The 19,856-nt window shown below is 43.7% G+C and overlaps 1 protein-coding gene across 1 annotated transcript in view; it reads left to right on the top strand.

Annotated features, from left to right (window-relative positions):
- Nucleotides 1-2,080: 2,080 nt before the first annotated feature.
- TAF1A (TATA-box binding protein associated factor, RNA polymerase I subunit A) overlaps nucleotides 2,081-19,856 on the top strand; it is a gene marked incomplete at its 3' end in the record, with an annotated part of 51,691 nt that continues 33,915 nt past the window's right edge. The window contains exons 1-7 of the mRNA XM_082250982.1: nucleotides 2,081-2,128; nucleotides 5,620-5,724; nucleotides 10,324-10,481; nucleotides 10,832-10,945; nucleotides 12,444-12,642; nucleotides 14,426-14,556; nucleotides 17,279-17,437. Of these exons, the coding sequence (XP_082107108.1) occupies nucleotides 5,622-5,724; nucleotides 10,324-10,481; nucleotides 10,832-10,945; nucleotides 12,444-12,642; nucleotides 14,426-14,556; nucleotides 17,279-17,437 (864 nt within the window). The 5' untranslated portion in view covers nucleotides 2,081-2,128; nucleotides 5,620-5,621. The remainder of the gene's footprint in view (nucleotides 2,129-5,619; nucleotides 5,725-10,323; nucleotides 10,482-10,831; nucleotides 10,946-12,443; nucleotides 12,643-14,425; nucleotides 14,557-17,278; nucleotides 17,438-19,856) is intronic.

The raw sequence follows: 19,856 nt of genomic DNA on the forward strand, positions 1-19,856 counted from the left end.
CTGTCCAGTCAACAGGCTGGGGTTGGAGAGAGGACACCATGTCTGTAAGTGGTGTCAGCCCCCTTGCAGTGCTGTGTCGCAGAGCTGTGTAATATATATCAGGGATGGATGGACAATTAAACAGCCCCCATTATGTATTTTATCCGTCCTCCTAGCTGTTGGCCTGGTCAGGAAAATAAAGCCTATGTACCTATGACAAGAAGGCATCCTAGGGATTCATTAAATGGCTGTAATAAATGCTTCCAGATATATATATATATATATATATATATATATATATATATATATATATATATATATATATATATATATATATATATATATATATATATACTCTCTTCATAGTTGCCAACAGTCCTGATTTGCTTGGGACATTCACCTGATGCGGCGTGAGCATGGTCGGCAAAGGGTGTCATTCCGGGACGCCTACATAGTAAGCTGGGTGGGTTGGTAGTTGGGACAGGGTTATGGAGGGAGAGGGAGGGATGTCACAGAAAACTTCAGTCAGCTACTGGCTGAGGAGGTAGCAGGAGGCGGGCTGCACTGCGTCCCAGCCAATGGGTGCACTGACTATTACTGTCCGTGTTGTGGCATGGAGCTGCTGTGGCAAGAACTAAGCCAGCTGCCCAAGGTAAGGAAGAACAAGGTTTATTATGGCTGAACTGTACTAGAATCTCTATCTATCTGCAAAGAACAAAGTGGCCGAACCTGTATTTAGTAGGCAGGAACCCGCATTCTTTCTTTCTTTCTTTCTTTCTTTCTTTCTTTCTTTCTTTCTTTCTCCTTCACTCCATACCTCCCTCTTCTTTCTCTCTCCCTCCATCCCTCTTTTTTTCTTTTTCTTTCTTTCTCTCTCCCTCCGTCCCTCTTTCTTTCTTTCCTTCTCTTTCTTTCTTTCTTTCTTTCTTTCTCTCTCCCTCTCTCTTTCTTTTTCTCTCCTTCCCTCCCTCTCTCCCCCTCCATCCCTCTTTTTTTTCTTTATCTCTCCCTCTCTTATTCTGTCTTTCTCTCCCCCTCTTTCTTCATTTTTTTCCTCTTTTTTTTTTCATTCTCTCTCTCTCCATCCCTCTTCCTCTCCCCATCCCATCCTTTTTTTCTCTCCCTCCCCCATCCCTCTTTCTCTCTCTCCCCCATCCCTCTTTCCTCCTCCCCCCTTCCCTTTCCCTCCTTCCCCCCATCCCTCTTCCTCTCTCCTCCTCCCTCCCTCCCCCATCCCTCTTTCTCCCTCCATCCCTCTTTCTCTCTCCCTTCCTTCCCCCATCCCTGTTTCTCTCTCCCCCTCCCCCCCCACCCCCCCCAAACCTCTTTCTCTCTCCTCCTCCTCCCTCCCCCCATCCCTTTTTCTCTCTCCCTTCCTCCCTCTTTCCCCCCTCCCCCATTCCCTGTATATTACCACATTCTCCACTATGTAAGTCATCTCAGACTCTGTTTTACCACCCCCCTAAGCCACACCCCAATATTTAGCGTAGTTTAAACCACACACATTTTTTGCCACACCCCACTTTTACGTTCCTTCTAGACCGCGCCTACAAATGATTGCCCCCGACCCTAATTAAAATATTATATGCCTACAGAAAAAATAAGCGTGCCTAAAAAATTTTGGAGAATGTTGGCAACTATGCTCTTTATCTACAGCTTGAAATCCAAAATGCCATGTTCTGTTATCACTGAAAACCAATCATATAAACTGATGGTATGAGGAAATACAACCATGCAAATATCTTATGTTTATTTGGCGTTTAAAAGAAGTTTCTAAAGAAAATTCACACATCCAGGCTGAGCCAACCACAAGATGGCCGCCGCGCCTTGTTTTTGCCAACCAATAGAGAGGCGCTGCAGCTTCCTATTTTCTGCCAGCCTCAAGATGGCCGCTTCACTTCTAGCTGCACTGTTTCTTTCAGCCACAAGATGGCCCTTCTCCCCTGATTGCCTGATCTAGATTAATCCCGCCCGCTTTTTCCAGCTTCCTGCCAATCACAGGATGGTTGTCGATGTCGCCCTGGAAGGCGGAAGCAGCATGGTGCTGCAGCTGTGAGAGTTCCCTATGAAGATGGATGGGAAATCTTTATCGCTTGGAGCTCTGATGGGGATTTTATTTCCTTAGGAAAGGAGTACAGGGCGAGTTACAGTAAGTTTGGTGTTATTTGTGGTCTTTAGTTGGTGGAGTCTGCAGGAAGGTGTGATCCTGATAAGAGACATCAGATTATCACCATCCTCACTGGGACTACAATGCCCAGCATTCTCACAGCAGCTGTCTGCCTGTGATTTGGAGGAAGTGTCCTTTATCTGACTGTGCATGCTATTCATTATAGACCTCCTGGACCCTCAGCTCCATGACATCCCCTTTTACTGCATGTCAGACTACCTACAGACATTATACCTGAACCCCAGACTATTTCTGTGTAGTATTAGTGAGTCAGATGTTTCCTTACAATCTTTTGTCTGTGACCCCCATAGGGAGGATTTCCACCACTTCCTGGTTCTGTGACACCAGGAAAACAAATAGGAGGTTCAGGTGTTGCCAGGACAGGAAGGCGGAGCCTGCAATAAAAACAATGTCAGACATTCTATTTTTCTATTCCTATAGAGCTTCTCTATCTGATGTTGGGGCAAATGGTGAGGTAGTTATCCTGACAGTAGAATGTCACACAGGGGCAGATCAGATAGGAGCCAATTAACCGGCCGTTGTCTTTGGGGTACCCAGGGGAACCCACATAAGCATAGGGGGAACATGCAAACCCCATGCAGACAGTTATCTGGCCAGTGATGCAAGGCAGAAGTGCGAACCACCAAGCCACTGTGCTGACCCTTCCTCACAATGTGACTTATTTTGTGTCCCCAATGGAGTGATTTCCTGGGATTTCCTGTCCTGGCAGGAGGTGAAGGTAAATCTTTCCAATGGAAGCTCACTTGGAGGGAATTTGTGGGTTGCTGGATCTCTTATAGTAAGGGGTGTCAAACTCACTTTCATCTGCGTTATGGTTGGCCTCGACGGGCCGGTTATATCTGTAAGATTAGATGTCCAGAGCACCCCACACCCCCTTACATGAGATGTAAAGAGCCCCCACCATCAGAAGTCAAGAGTTACCCGCACTTCCTTACATCACAATGCACCCCTTACCTTGTGCTGCTGCCAGCAAGAAGATGCGGGTGGATCTGGGAAGAAGTGCAGGGTCTGGAGGAGAACCAGAGGAGGGCTGGAGTCAGCTTCCAGAGTCTGCTGAATGTTGAGACCAGGGGAGGGAGAGGCAAGGTGGTGTTGCAGTTGCACAGAGAGGTGCAGGATCTGTAGGAGGAGTTCTGCCCTCCTCTCTGCTGCGGATTGAGGGGGGGGGGGCAAAGACAAGCCTTTCTACAGCTGCACAGAGGAGTTCTGTCCTCTCTGCTGCCGACTACAGAAACAAGGGGGGTGCCGCAGCTGCAGGAGAGGTACGAGGGCCACATGAAATGGTCTGGGGGGGTCGAATTCGGCCCGCGGGCCTTGTGTTTGATACCTGTGTTCTAGCAAGGCGTGTTCTCATTCCGCTCCTAAGCAGTGTGGAGGGAATGATTATCCTTTGGCCGCTCTTCCAGGATTGGTAAATGATGGTCGGTTGTCATGGTACCCCCAGAGTCCTCCTCTGTATATCTGGGGGCGTGGTTCACCCTGTCTTCATGGATCACGCTGTGCATGTCCTGCATTATATCCTTTCAGCTATGGCTGGTTATGTGTAGAATAGTGCACATGGTGTTTGGAGGTGTACATGCGTTCCTTGCCACGTTTGGTGGGCACACAGGACAAGGAGGGCACTTGGGGTTTGTTTACATGTATAGCTGTCATTGCCACCCCTCTGAAGAGCGATCCATGGTGGGTTACTTTTCAGAGGCTTTTGACAGAAGGCTTGTAGGCAACATGTTGTCACCATCTGTGTTAACCATTGAAAACCAGCAGCACTGCGCCACAACTGTGCCTTACATGCCATTGAAGAGCGGTTGCGGCACAGCATCTTTCATACAAGTGCCGCTTCACACGTATGTGATGTGAGACATCGCCTGTGATTCGCACTGCACTGCTATGCAAATGCGATAACTGTGCGATGTGAATTCAGCCATACAGATTGCATTCCAGAGAGAAGAACGGTCAGCTGTGTTTACAACAGCTGACCGTTCTTCTCTCTCTGCGGGGAGCGATCGCGGGTGTCAGGCAGCAATCGGAGCCACCTGCCCCGTGCATCGGGGTCCCTGCTGCCGAGTCGGTTTGCGCAGGAGGGCCGCACTGCCGCAGTAAAAAGGCAACCGGTTAAAGGAGTTGTAAAATCAGAAGGTTTTTTTTTTATCCTAATGCATTCTATGCAGTTCAGTGATGTCCATGAGTCCCTCAGTTGTCTTGGACTCTCCCCTCTGATTGGCTGGGATACAGCCATGGCACCATTGGCTTCCGCGACTGTCAGTCAGCAAATCCGGAGAGAGAGTGGGCGGGGCTGAACCACAGCTCTGTGTCTCAATGGACACAAACCTGCAGCTTGGCTTGGGTGCCCCATAGCAAGCTGCTTGTTGTGGGGGCAGTCAACATAAGGGAGGGGCCAGGAGCACAGAAGAGGGGCCCGAGAAGAGGAGGATATGGGCTTCCCTGTGCAAAACCACTTGCACAGAGGAGGTAAGTATTACATGTTTGTAAAAAAAAAAAAAACAAGACTTTACAATCACTTTTTAATTCTGAACTGCGAGATAATTAGAGGGGGGGGGGGGGTACCTAGCTTTGACAGGTACCCACTCCCACCTCCGCTTGGGCCTCCTAGGCGGCTCGGGTGGAACTTTTCCTCTCCCCCCCCCCCCCCCCCCTGCAATCTTCTGGGACACGTCACAGGTTCCAAAAGATTGCCTGGCCAGTCACGACGCTCATCGCGACTCGCGCATGCGCAGTACGCACCCAGCTGTGAAGCCGCAAGCTGTCACAGCCGGGTACCCACAGTAGTGATGCCGGCGACGCGGGGAGAAGATGGAGAGAACTGAGGCTGGACCGTGGGACAGGTGAGTGTGTATTTATTAAAAGTCAGCAGATACACTTTTTGTAGCTGCTGACTTTTAATAAACACAAAAGCCAGTGGAACTTCGCTTTAACTGGAAGTGGGGTCACCCAGCTGTCTGTGCTCTCTGGCAAGCATGTGCAAGTCTCAGGACTGGATATACAGGAATACAAATTATTTGTCAGATAAAATGCTCCAGTATATGTATTTCATCTGTGTATTTATTTGTTTGCCTGAAGTTCCCTATTAACTCTCCAGAATCTACTGAAATATAATTTTTTCTTGTTGGGCTGCTTTTACACTGAGCAGTTTTTGAAGCGCCTTTGTGTTATATAAAGCAAAGAAAAGCTGAAGAAAAAATGCATCCCTTTTCAAATCCTATATATGTCTTCACACTGATCTGCTGCGGTGTAAAAAATCCTGCTTGCCGCATTTTTGGTGTATATTTTGTCAGAAAAAAAAAACGCACCTCCCTCTTGAAAATGCAGCAAAAATGCACCCATGTTGTGTTTTTGTTGCAGTTTTGAATCCTGTCCAATGAAAAACGCACCGCGGTAAAATCACTGTTTTTGCTGCGAATCATTATTATAAATTATAATTCTTTTATTTTCAGATATGGAAAATGACAGCGACCATTCAGATGAAGCGACGGAAGAGGAACCAGAACAAGATGAAGCTTATGGGATGTGTCTTCCAAGGAGGCCAACAAGAGCTAAAGGTAATTATTTAAAATGTCTAGGCTGGGTTCTCACTGTTATGCTGGGGTAACACATGTATTCGCTCAATGTACGGAAATGTGTGTTTTTGCATGTTGGGGTGCTTGTTCATTCTTACTCCTGTGCACTCTGGCATTGGACTTGCAGAACACCATAATGGATGGAAAGCTTTAGCTGCATTGGCCAGGAGTGTACACATGCCACAGCAGGAGTTATACGCCCTGCCATGGTTGGTGGGTATAGCACGTGCCAAGCATGACCCATTCAAGTGAACGAGGCCGCTCTTCATCAAGGGCCTTCAACCTTGTGCAGTACAGGGAACAAGAGGTTAAACGGGCAGCATTGTATTGCTTTCTCACCACCTGCTTTCGCCCCTTGGCCCCTGCAGAAGCATGCAGTTGTGGGGCACGTTCGGAGTGGTCCCATTTACTTGAATGGGTTGCGATTGGCAGGCGGTAGCACCCACCAAAGACAACAGGGGGTTTCATTCCTGCTGCGGCATGTGTACACCTTTTGGCTGCTGCCTCAGAAGCTAAGGTGGTAGAGACTGGGGGTACCCTGGGCAACACTGCAACACGAGTTTTAATCCCCCCCCCCCCCCACTTTACGTGTGAATGAGCACTAAGGGTGTTGCGGCCGAATGCAACTAAGGGCTCATTCACAAGTGCAAGCAGGCACTGCTGCTACTCTGAAAAGTGAGGTGGCGATACAGTGGGGAAAATAATTTATTCCCTGCAGATTTTGTAAGTTTGCCCACTTACAAAGAAATGAAGGGTCTATAATTTTTATCAATGATAGACAGAATATCAACAAAAAATCTAGAAAAGACACATAATACAAATGTTCTAAAATAAGTATTTGATCCCCAAGCAAAATATGACTTAGTACTTGGTGGAGAAACCCTTGTTGGTAAGCACAGTTGTAAGACGTTTCTTGTAGTTGGTTACCAGATTTGCACACCTCTCAGGAGGGATTTTGGTCCACTCTTCTTTAAAGATCTTCTCTAAATCCTTAAAGTTTATTGCCTCTTGCTGGCAACTCGAAGTTTCAGCTCTTTCCATAAATTTTATATAGGATTAAGGTATGTAGACTGGCTAGGTTACTCCATGACCTTAATGTGCTTCTTCTTGAGCCACTCCTTTGTTGCCTTGGCAGTATGTTTTGGGTCATTGTCATGCTGGAAGACCCATCCACAACCCATCTTCCGTGTTCTGGCTGAGGGAAGAAGGTTCTCATCCAGGATTTTGCAATACATGGCCCCATCCATTGGCCCCTCAGTGCGGCAAAGTTGGCCTGTACCTTTAGCAGAAACAGCCCCAAAGCATAATGTTTCCCCCTTCGTGCTTGACTGTAGGGGTGGTGTTCTTACGGTCAAAGTCGGCAACACTTCTAACCTGGCAAGTCCCCCTTCTCAAGAAGGCACGTGTACAGTCATGCCAATGAACATCTAAATGATTCAGAGCAGGATTGGGAGAAAGTACTGTGTTCAGATGAAACCAAAATTGAGCTCTTTGGCATTAACTCGACTCGCCCATGTTTGGAGGAAGAAAAATGCTGACTATGACCCTAAGAACACCATCCCTACAGTCAAGCACAGAGTTGGAAACATGATACTTTGGGGCTTTTTCTCTGCTGAAGGTACAGGCCGACTTTACCACATTGAGGGGTCAATAGACAGGGCCATGTATTGTAAAATTTTGGATGAGAACCTTCTTCCCTCAGCCAGAACACTGAAAATGGGTTGTGGATGGGTCTTCCAGCATGGCAATGACCAAAAACATACCACCAAGGCAACAAAGGAGAGGCTCAGGAAGAAGCACATTAAGGTCACGGAGTGGCCTTGTCAGTCTCCAGACCTTAATCCTATAGAAAATTTATAGAGGGAGCTGAAACTTTGAGTTGCCAAGAGACAGCCTAGAAACTGAAAGGATTTAGAGATCTGTAAAGAAGAGTGGACCAAAATGCCTCCTGAGATGTGTGCAAACCTGGTCACCAACTACAGGAAACGTCTTACCTCTGTACTTGCTAACAAGGGTTTCTCCACCAAGTATTAAGTCATGTTTTTACTTAAATACTTATTTTACTCAGTGAACTGCAACTCAGTTTATAGCATTTGTTTTATGTGTTTTTTCCGGAATTTTGGTTGATATTCTGTGTATTATTTAAAATACACCTATGATAAAAATTATAGAACCTTAATTTCTTTGTTAGTGGGCAAAACCTGCAGGGGATCAAATAATTTTCCCCACTGTATGTTGCCTTCTCACCACGGGATTTAAACCCATGATTGTCAGGCAATGCACACAATTGCAACATAGTAGTATGGCAATTAGAGGTTTAAATTAGGTGTGAGGAGGCAACTGTGCCTGGTGATCTTTGACTTCTCCAATGTTGTTTAGGTAGATCTCCACCTCTTTAAGTTTGCCTACCCCTGCTTTAAAGCATTGCACCCACGATCAGCAGATTGTGGGTGTAATCCCAGGGTCCTGTAGACTTGTCTATGTAGCTGTCTTTTCCTGGCTCTAACACGGGCAGGCAGTTACTCTAATAGAAGAGACCGTGAACTACTTAAGGGCCATACACACTATAAGATTTTCTGAAGACTTTTTCCTTCAGATTTACCTTTTCTATGTAGTGCAAGGGCCTGCCAGATTGTATACAAATTGAAAGTGTTCAGGTTTGACCTCATATTATGTGGTTTTGGTAAGTCTAAAGGAAAAAGTCTTCAGAAAATCTTATAGTGTGTATGGCCCATTAGAGAAATCAACAGGACCCTGGTAGTTCATTGAGAACTACAAGGCGACTGTCTCAGAGGCTGTCGGTATTTGTAGTTTTCACATTCACAGAACACTGTAAATGAATGACGCATGCGGGTGTGCTTTTTTTTTTTCTAGATTGTGTCATCGGGTGGGAAAAGAAGTTTCCCCCCCCCTGACCACCATGACCCATCCTTCAAAAGGTTAACTTGTCCTTTTAAATTATACCGGACTTAGCATATGTCCCTTTTAATGCCTCGTACACACGCAACGATTGTTGGCCGTGATATTTCGGCCAACGTCTGATCGGCCAATTGTCGGCTTGTTAGTATGATGCTTCCGACAACCGACTCCGACTTTTCTGCCGAACAAAATCTGGTGTGCAGGCTATAAAATTTTTGTTGGCCGTCAACAGAATGGACGATTTTCCGTCAGTCAGTATAGATTTCGGCAGACAAAAATCTGATGAGCAAGACTGGGCATGCTCAGAGAAGATAAAACACACGGAAAGTAAACCAGCACATGACATCATTTCTGAAGTTGGTTTTTGTTGGCCGAGAAAATTCGTGTGCAGTCTAGAGCACATTTCAACCAACACAACAACACTGGACAAAAGACGGCCAATCGGTCGGCCGATAATCGTTGCGTGTGTACGAGGCATAAGACCAAGATCAGCTTTGCCTGGATGGACGCTCTACTACTCCTCTTCTCCCCAGGATACAGCTCCAAGGTGTACAGCATAAAAAAAAACATACAAGAGGAAACGCCACTAGTGCTTTCTGTTTAGGCTGGTAAACCACTTTATTTTATGCTTAAAATTACACTCAAAGTCCGTAAAATAAAGCATTAAATCCATTCTCAGAGTGTGATGAAAGCCTGCTGCTCCCTGATGGTTACTATGATCCCAACACAGACTGGTTGTAGCTGCTATGATCCAAGGCACCTCAGCTCTGACAGGTGTGAAGGAAGCTCCACCCTGCGCTTTACGCCATAATGACTCCCTCCCCTTATTTATTTTTTGGATAGCACGGCACTATTGTTTATTATGATTTTAAATAGGTTGATAGCTGTGTGTGTGGTGCGGCTGTCTTTGGTATTACTGGTTTATATTAGTTTGCATACCCTTCTTCCTTCTTCTTTTTTTTTTTTTTTTTTTTTTTTTTCTTTTTCTTCTTCTTTTTTTTATATTCGTTTTAAATTTTTTTTTTGGTGAATGTGAAAATACTAATAATAAATTTGTAAGTGGTGTAATTTTGGATTTCCCCTTACCATTCTGTTGATGACCATGGTCATCTGGTCTCAGAGGGTGAATCTCCTCCGCAAAGTAGAAACAGCGCTTTTGTTCTGAAGGGCAAAATTGACAAATTCGGTGTAATCCAGTGTAACCAGATTTACAAAGCTCCTGGCACATGGAGTAAGTGGTTTTGCTTCTATACAGTGGCTTGGTGACCAACCTGCAGCCCATTGGCACTTTCCTTGCAGCCCCTGCAGACTGTAGCTTGTGTTTCTCTATTGCCCTGTAATGGCAGTCTCATGTAATGTGGTAACAGACTGGGACTGTTTGCTGAAGCATGAACTCGTTTAGTATGTCTACAGTTTCTGGCTATAGCTTGTAGCATGGTTATGATCTCTCTCTGACCATCTCCCTTGCATGTCTGCAGTCTGACAGCCCCCAAATCAGGAAAGTTGTCCACCAATGTATAGGGTCCTGTGTCCAAAGCTATTAAATGTTGGTGAACTGATTTCAGGCTTACTAGTTGCTTTGTATTTCTGGTTTAGGTCAAAGTGATGAATTCCCATGATTTGCTCTATTGACCCCAACACTTTTTTCTTTTCCTAATACAGATATGTCTACTAGCTTTACTAAAACATCCAGCGCATGTTTTAATCTCCTCCATGACGCTCTGTATAAGAACGAATGGCAGAGGGCTGCTTGTCTCTTCATCTCCTATGTGCAGATCCTGGAGAGCCAAAGTAGTGGATTGATAACGAAAGCTCCACAGGTAATCATATTCCTATACTGCAATGTGTTTATCCCTGCAAATGGAAAACATCTACATTCAGGCTTTTTGAATAAAGCTGAGCAAAGTGTAGTAAACCATAGCAAGCCCCGGATTATCATTTTACTAGGATTACTGAAAGTTTAAAAATAAAAAAGAAAATGTTTTGAGATTGAAATGAAATATATTGGCCCAAAAAAAAAAAACGTTTGCCTTCGGAGCCCAGCCAGTGTACACTTCAGTTCCAAACCTACAGCAGCCCTGGGCTTTTTGTACACAAAGTGGTAAAGTGGAACAAAAGCTGCAGTGGGTCTCTGAAGCATTTGCTTAACTCTTCTCTTTGTTTTTCACAGATTATATGGCGGCTGGGAAATGAGATCTTATTGAATCACCCGAAGAGCATGCCTGAAGACATCAATGTGTTTAATGAAACCGTTAAGAACATTGGTGTGACTAGTTACCTTCCGGTAAGGGGGCTGCATGTCGCACATTACCAGTCTTGCTGCTTACCAACCATTGAGCTGGAGCAAGCGTAAAACTCAGGCTTTCTGACTGTACAGCTACATATACTAGTTACGAGTCAGTTACTAATCCCAATTGGTCAGTGCACTAGCTAGAAAAACCACATCTTCAGAATAGAATTGACAGTGGCAGTGCCCATGATGTATCTCTCAGAAAATAAACAAAAGAAGACTAAAATTTTTTTGGGGAAAAAAAACAATATTTTTTACTTTTTCTGCTATAAAACCTATCCAATAAAAAGAAAAAATGTAAAAAATCTTTTTTTTTATAAACTTGCGCCAATATGTATGTATTCTACATATTTTTGGTAAAAAAAAATCCCAATAAGCATTTGATTGGTTTATGCAAATGTTATAGCGTGTACAAACTATGGCATATATACTGGAATTTTTTATTTAATTTTTTTTTTTTTTATGCTATTAATGGCGGCAATCAGTAACTTTTATAGTGGGGCTGCGATATTGAGGTGGAAAATCGGACCCTAACTGACACTTTGTGGGAACCAGTGATAAAAATATGCACTGCCACTGTACTAATGACACTGGCTTGGAAAGGGTTGTTTGTGTTTATTATGTGTGCAGTTTTTACTAGGGGAAGAGATGATGGATTCTAGTCCCTGCCTTGCAGGAAAATAAAATCCATCTCTTCTCCCTTGTCAGACCAGGACTCTGCCTTGTTTACGATTGGCGGGTGCCAGCGGACATAGAGTGCCCTGCCAACGGTCAGCAAGTGCTTTGCAGGGATAATTAACGGAGATTGTTACCTCTGCACAGAGCCTTATATCCCAGGCACAGCTGAAACATAGAATGGCTAATAGCATCGTCTCTTATATTGAAGTCCTGTGCTTTAGACTTTTCTCTGTCTTTTGTCAAAGAAGAATATTTGTGTTCACTATGTATAGAGATCCAGATCCTGCATTTCCTGGAGCTAGAATTACTAGCACACCCATTGTCTTCTCCACGCACACTACTGGCACTCAGAAATTGACTCAGAGTATGATGCCAGGACAGTATTCTAATTTCTTGAGAAAAGACAAAGAAACAAGTGCATCCCCTCTCTGGATGTGTATCAGTAATGGTGATCCCTGCAATCTGCCAGCCATAAAACAAAGTAAGAAACCACACTGTTCCGATCACTAGAATTGGTCTCCCAAAATCCACTGGGAAGCCAACACTTTAGGAGCGTCCAGCTCCTGGGTACCTCTGACCTCACGTTATAAGTTAGTAGGGTGTGTGTGTGTAAAAAAAAAAAAAAAATATATATATATTATATAATAATGTGTGTGTATATGTATATATTTTCTACTGGTTCAGCTAGAGGGCTTTAAGGCTAAAGGGTCTCTCTGTTTTGGAGGGGTGGAAGGGCATATGTGGCTGTATAAAAGTGGCAGAAATTGTAAAGTTTCGCAATAGAAATTGGTAACCTGTGCTTGTGGTGTTTCAGATAAGCCTGGAGCAGGTGTACTCCCTCCTGTGCAATGGTCAGACTGAGGAAGCCTACAGGACGTTGGCTGCCACCGAGAGCTGGAGGTATGGCAAGACTTCCATCTCACAAAATGAACTCCTGAAGCTGTTGCAAGCTTACAGAGCTGTGCTAGACTACTATTCGTGGCTGGACAAAAGATATGCAGTTACTCAAAGTGGTAATCTCTCACAATCTTCTTGTCTGTATCCTGACTGTGCAATAAACACAATGCTGCTACAATTTTTTTTTTTTAATATTTGTTACATTTGGGGGGGGGGGGGAGGATGTCTGATGTTTAGGTACCTAATACATTTTACAATAGTTTAAAGCTCTACTCCAGGCTTGATATAAAGGATGCAAATCGGTGTATTAGTTATACATTCGTTAAAAGTGATTTTTTTTTTTTTTTTTTTACAATTGCAAGCAGTGTAAATAATTGAAATGTACTTTGTATCAACGGGATGAGGAAGGGTAGGGCTGGTGTCAAGTGTGCTGAAAAAGAAAATCTTAAGACAATGTTAATAGGAGGAGATAGCAGTGGGATGACTTCATCAGTCTGCTGCTACTCTTTCACTGTCCATTCAGCAGGTTAGGGCTGGAGAGAGGACACCACTGTACTCCTCATCTGTAAGTGGTGTCAGCCACCTGGCTGTGCTGTGTGGTAGAGTTGTGTTTCTATCAGGGCTGGATAATCTGAAAATCATTTAGCAGTTAAACCTCTCCCATTAAGTATTTTAACTGTCCACTTAGCTGTTTGCCTAGTGTTCATCTTCAAAAAAATAAAGCCTATATACCTCTGAAAAGAAGGCATCCTGGGGGGTTAATCGCTGTAAATGCTTCCAGACATCAATAGTGCTTTTCTCAGTAGATCATGATTCTAATTTATTGTATTAGAGGAAGTAAATTCTGCATTCTGTTTTATATGTACAGTCATTATTAAAAGTATTTTCAATCATTGCACAGTAATGTATGTAAAAATGCCTCTTACTTGCTATTTTTTAGTAGTTTGATTAGGGATTAGGCTGCGCCATCTTGAGTAATGTTTTCTGCCTCCCCTGTGGATGTCATTTCTGCCCTTCCTTGTTTCCCCTGCTCAAATCTCGTCACACAGTCACCTGGGGAGAAGAACAGAGCAGGGAATGACTGCCCATTTCTGTGAATGTTCTAAGCCGTGCCGCTATGAGCGGGACTCACGTACACGGCATGATGTCGGGAGACAGCACACAGAATGCGCCGTAAATCTAAGGACAGGAATCGCATGCGCAGGTGACGTAATCAAACATTGTGGGACGGATTGCTAGAAGAATAAATAAGTAAGGAGACTGACAGGCAGCGATCAATAGCTTTAATGAGGGTTGCAATGTACTGAGGTTTGAATAGAGCGTTTACAACCGATTTAAGATGCAGGTCATTTTTTTTTCCAAGGAAAGAAAAGTGGGCAGACTTTAATGGAGAAGTATAGCCAAAGCTTGTTTGGCTGTACTTCTATGGATCACAGGAGTGTGCTTTGTACTGAACTCCTGTGACCCATTTTCAGTTGACAGTGGGCTGAAGCGGCTGACGTCACAGAAGATCCTGACCATATGGTCAGGATCCACCCAGATGCCTGGACTGGCAGCCTGCTCAGCCTCTGAGCGAGGCGCTGAGAGTATGAGCCAGCCACTCTCTCCCCCTTGGCTGCCCAGCATGACAGAATGCCCTGGAGGAGCAGAGCAGTCTGAAGACCGAGAGCTGAGCGTTCAGCTGTAATTGATCGCTCAGTTCTCAGTCTTAGAACCGGCAGGGGACAAATGGTGCATCCACCTAGGTGAGTATACATTTTTTTTTTTTTAAAGAATCCCAAACTTCTATTTAATCTTTGCGTGGGATGAGGATTGTTAATATCCCTGGTTTTGGGCATATTGTGTTGGTATGGAGCTATGTATACAAATTTAAGAATAATTTTTTTTTTTTTTTTCTAGAGATGGATTTCAATTCACAGTTATGTGCCACCAAGGATATGAGTGGATTCTTCAGACAAGCCAGCATCACCTTCCAAGAAATCCTACAGTTTCCGGGAGTTTGGGACTCCTTCGTGCTCAACTATGTGAATGTAAGTTATCCTAAGTGATCACTATAATTAAGGTAAGAATCCAGTGTTTATATGTATCAGCAGCTTTCAAAAAGCTGCCAGGGGCAATAGCCAATGTCAGGTAGAACAGACAAAGGGTGTAAGTCCTCAGACGGATGGTCATGAAACAAAATGAAATGGCCAAGTCCGCTTACTGATAGCCAGGTCAGGCCTAGGCAAACCCAGGTTCCCAGTGAACAGCAGTGATTGAAAATAACAGAGTTAACAAGCTGATGATCAAGGTAAGCATGGTAAAACTAAAGTTTGGCCATAGATGGACTGAAATTTGCCAGGTTCAGCAAGGACTGGGCCAATTTAGATCCATTTTATGGCCTTTCCGATTTGAGAGAAGTCTCCTAGTGATGGACTTCTCCTTTTTTAACAGAATTGTTAGAAAATTTGTGTTCAGTCAGTGCATGCAGCCAATTAACTTCAGCGCTGATCAGTGTATTCTGACTTGGGAGCTGTCCCACTGTCTTACTCCAAAAGGGTTGAATGCTCAGAAATTAGATGGGCAGCCTTCTATAATGGACAAAAGCAAACCTGTGGATCAGGGGCAGACTTGGAAGTTCTGGTCTTGCTTAATTTGCTCTAAAGAGAGCAGGTGTGCACAGCAGAGACCTAAACTGCTGAGTAATGACCAGCTGATGGTGAAGTTTGAGGGCCCGTTCACACCATATTGATGCCAGACATCGCATGTGGTTTGCACTGCTATGCAAATCACATGCAATGTTTGTGCGATGCAAATTCAGCCATACAGATTATATGGCTGAATTTGCATTGCATTCGGACCAAATTTGTGCAGGACCCTTTTTTTGGTTTACACCTCTTCACACCCATGCGATCCGATTCCTGTCCGAATTGACAGTTCACACTGCGATATGCGAACTGATCCGGGGGTGTCAGTAATTTTATATTGACACTCCCAGCAGTTTGCATATGGCAGTATGAACTGCCTGTGAGCCGGGGGGCAATGCGCGAACCCGCAGTGGATTTGCAGGGTTCCTGCATCGCACCAATGTGAACCGTGACTCCAGGCTGATAATTGCAATAATGGAGTTTTTGCAGGGCTGCATTTTAATGTAACCTGTATGGACACAGCCTAGGGAGGCAGTGTTTTCAGTAACTGGCATACAACTGTTCACTCATAACATTGACTTTCAGTGACACATTCTCATATACAATCAAAGGTTCCAGGTTGCCGCTGCCAAATGGTTCCTAGCTGTTGCTGTTCTTGCACAGTTTGTGCATTTTACGTTGGTAGAATAGTGCGATCAGAGCTTACAGTTCACCTACTCTGGATCTGTACAATTAGAACCGAACTGCTATAAAAGTAGTGCAACCGTTTTTTTGATTTTTAACTTTTTGAAGAGAATTCAAAAATCCTACTGCAATTTCAAAGAAGCGCCAAACCTCTTATGCTTGGAAACCATTAGGACTAGTTTGGACGGAATCTGTTGTTGTTTTTATGGTTTTGCAAGCCAAACTTTTTTTTTTCCATTGGAAGTCTTCTATGATGTCCATTGTGCAAAAAATATATCAAAAAGTAAGGCGCTATTGTACAACCACCAAACAAAATCTCACAGTGCAATACACATAAATGTACATGAAAATTTTCTTTCAGAGAATATATAAATCTTCACAGTGTGTAAATGCAAAAAAATAAAACATTTCTGTGAGATTTCCAAAAAAAACCCACAATTTTCCTATCAAAAGTCCTCCAAACGCCATGCTCAGAAGTGACTAGTGCTCAACCACAGATGTACACTCACCAAACATCAAACTTTAGCAAGCCTTAAGACACTGGGTTAGAACAAGTAATTCTCACAGATCACTTCCAGCCACATGGTAACAGCACACAGATACTACTTCTGTTATCCTCCTCCGTGGTTTACCAAGTACCCAAAAAAATGGATAATAGCTGTAATAGTGCAATACATTTATCTACCGAAAATTGGAGATAAAAAACAAAACAAAAAAGAACTCACATTTTTTGGTGCTACCGTCAGCACCAACATAAACAGCCTCAAGCATGGTTCACAAACGCCACTCTTCCGAAGAGTCAGCGTGCGTTCAAGCACCAGGAAATGCACACAGTAGACCCAATGGGAAGTGAGGATGAGAGCGGCGGCCACTCAGCCTCCATGCATTCGTCTCAGGAAGTTGAAGATTTATATATTCTGTGAAAGAATCTTTTCATGGACATTTAATGTGTATATTTTATTTAGTGGTTGCACGATAGCGCCTTACACTTTTGATATTTTGTTTTGCACATTGAAAGTGATTCATCCACTTAAAGGGGCAGCTGTTTCGTTTTTTGTTTCACCACGTTTTTATTGTAGACACCATATTTATTTTATGTAATAAATGAATTTATATGATGTCCATTGTGTTCGGGTCATAGAGTGAGTTCAAGAGTGTTTTTTTTTTTTTTTTTTTTTTTTTTTTTTTTAGTTCTGCAGCTATTTATATATGCATTATAGCAGTTTTGGCTCAAGATTGAAAAATATCTATTTGTAGAAGGGTAGTTTAGGAGAGGGATGTATAGGAGTTGTGGCAATTTTGGAAATGAGCTTAAAGTTCTGGTACCAAAAGGAACATAAAGATTTGCACTGCCAGAGCATTACAGCATGAGCTAATGTTGTATGTATCATGTGATCTTTGGTCCTTCCTTTTACCTAATCCACTGTTTGCCTTGTTTCAGCTCCTGGAATCCTCAGGGAATGAAGAAGAGGCTGAACAGGTTTTGATAGAATATGCCTACAACAACAAGAACCCAGCAAACCCCAATGCCCACGTATACCTGTATGAGTTTAAGAAGAGGAGAGGGGATTCCAATGAAGCACTTATTAAAGTATTAAAAGTAAGTATATGTAGCACTGCCCCCTAGAGGACTGCTGAGAATTACACTTTTTGTATTCCCCTGGGTTACCCTTAGCAACTGACAGCAGATAAACAGCAATGAAAGTTCTCTGCTCAGTAAATAATCAGTCCAGGGGATGTTGTTTTTGTGGTTTTATCGAGAACTTGGATAGGAGAAGGGATGAGTGGGATACTCCAGCTATTAACTATTCACAGTCTTGTGGACAGCTAACTGTAGAATGCGGCAAGGCCGCTGCTTCACTCTGCCACTAAAGTGAAGTTGCTTTAAATGTTCCTGCTTGGATTAAGTTCACACTTTCTGGTTCACCAGCCCGACTGCCTGTGACCACCTTCCACAGCTTCAGAAGAGGAGACAGCCGTCACCCTCCTTCTGGGACTTGGCTTTCCGCCCAAAGACCCCCTGCCTCATGTGCCCTTGGCTTTTATACCTTATCCCATGATGCACCTCTCACTGTGCCAACCCACTGGGATAGTTACAAAAGCCTGTGCGTCATTGGCCAGGTTTCCTCCACTGTCCCAACAAACCTCCTCATTGGATACAGTAGGGACACTCCCTCAGCCCACATGAATCGCACATTGAGCATATAGAGCAGGCCTTACTATCAATCATGCTCCCCTGATAGGCAGAGAGAGCAACTATATTTTGCCTGCTACTCTCCTGATAAGCAGACAGAGCAAAACTATTCTTCCTACATAGCACCTATCTAGGAGGGTGCTACATATAGATTTGTCTAATTGTAACTGTAGCCTCAGCAATATTTTTTATACTTATTATAGCCCTCAATATGTAGGAAGTGTATATCTTTGCTTTTTTTTTTATATATATTCAAATGTTTTATAAATTATACCATTGGCTGTCTTCTCTATGCAGGGAAGCTAGTGATAGCTTCACGCATGAGTGCCTGTGGGTTGGAACAGCATAGTCACTGAAAAGTCCCCCTGCCCTTTTCTGTTCGCAGGTTCACTTTAAACCCACATCATGATTTAATTTGAGTAGGTGTTACTGAGTGGGTTGAGCATGGCCATTGTGTACCCCCATGTAACAACTGTAAATCTTCAATGACATCACTAAGGAATCACTTTGCACTAGCGGACAGGCAGGCCAGGGAGGCATTACTGTTTCTGCCTTTTATTAAGTCACCTTTATGCCTCTCTTAGGCTAGAACGCTTGGCAGAACTCTATTACCTGTCACAAATGTATCCAGTTGTAGATCTGCAATGAACTGCTGCAATGGATCACTCTTCAGATGGGGTTTGAGGGATGGTGAGGAGGAGTTGTGCTGCCACCTCACTACTTAGTTTAAACCCCTGAAAACCAGCATACAATTGTGTTGCAACCCTTTTGAGTTTGCTGTGTTATGTTTATCAGGTGGATCTGCCGATCGTGACCAGGGATTAATTTTGCTGCAGTGCAACATATTGCAGCCACAATGCTTTGCACTGCAGTTGCACCTAGTTATGTCTTTACTTTTCATGGCCCGTAATCTTTTTCTATGCTAGGGAGGAAAAGAGAAAAAAACGACAGGAAAATTGCTAAACACAGTGAAATGGATACAAATATTTTCCCTTCTACGTTGTTTACAAATCTTTTTGTGATCTTTTCTGCATGTCTAACATCTGTGTGCAGCCTTAGTGTTACTAAACCCGCAACAGTAAAATCAGTTTGTATATGCAGTAAAGCATGCTTGTTATACTCACTGTGAAAACAAAGGGGTCAATCATCTGCATTGTGTAAAAAGGCTCTTTGATCATGTCTTCTCTGGCCCTGTGCTGATCACATGCCTTAATCAGCTATGTCCAGACAGAGGGTCAGGGGTCATGCAGGACAGTCAGAGCAGTATGAAAACTCCTCCTACAAGATTGAACAAGACACTGATAGAAGTCACAAGACTGATATATACTGCTGGTGAAAAAAAGGTATTTAGCAGTTCATATTTACTAAAATTATTGCATTTCTGTGTGCTATGGGAGACCAGATATATTGAATGCAGGGTGCTGGGTTTAGTATCCTTTTTAGTGGGCCATACCTGGATCGAAGTTCAGCAGGGACTGGCCAGATTTTGATCCATGTATGGGCTTCCTGGTTGTACAGAAGTCAATCTACCGATCGACTTCAGTACAACCATCCTGTCCGGTTTTTCAGCATTATGGCCAGCAGAACTGATTATTGTATTCAAAAGGTGGGGAAGGCTTCCTGTTAGACCACATTAGCACAGCGGGATTGATTCCCCTATCTACCTTTGAATGTGTGAATGGGGGAATCTGATCATCATATATACCCTTCTTCTTTTTCCCTTGTTCGAATTGCCTTTTTAACCAACCTACGTTTGTTATATGACTGCTCTACAAACTCTTCTCCAGAGGTCTCCCAGCATTTCTAGCTCTCACTAAGTGTGACG

This window comes from Pelophylax lessonae (assembly GCF_965119305.1).
Source record: "Pelophylax lessonae genome assembly, chromosome: 3".
Classification (NCBI taxonomy): Eukaryota; Metazoa; Chordata; class Amphibia; order Anura; family Ranidae; genus Pelophylax; species Pelophylax lessonae.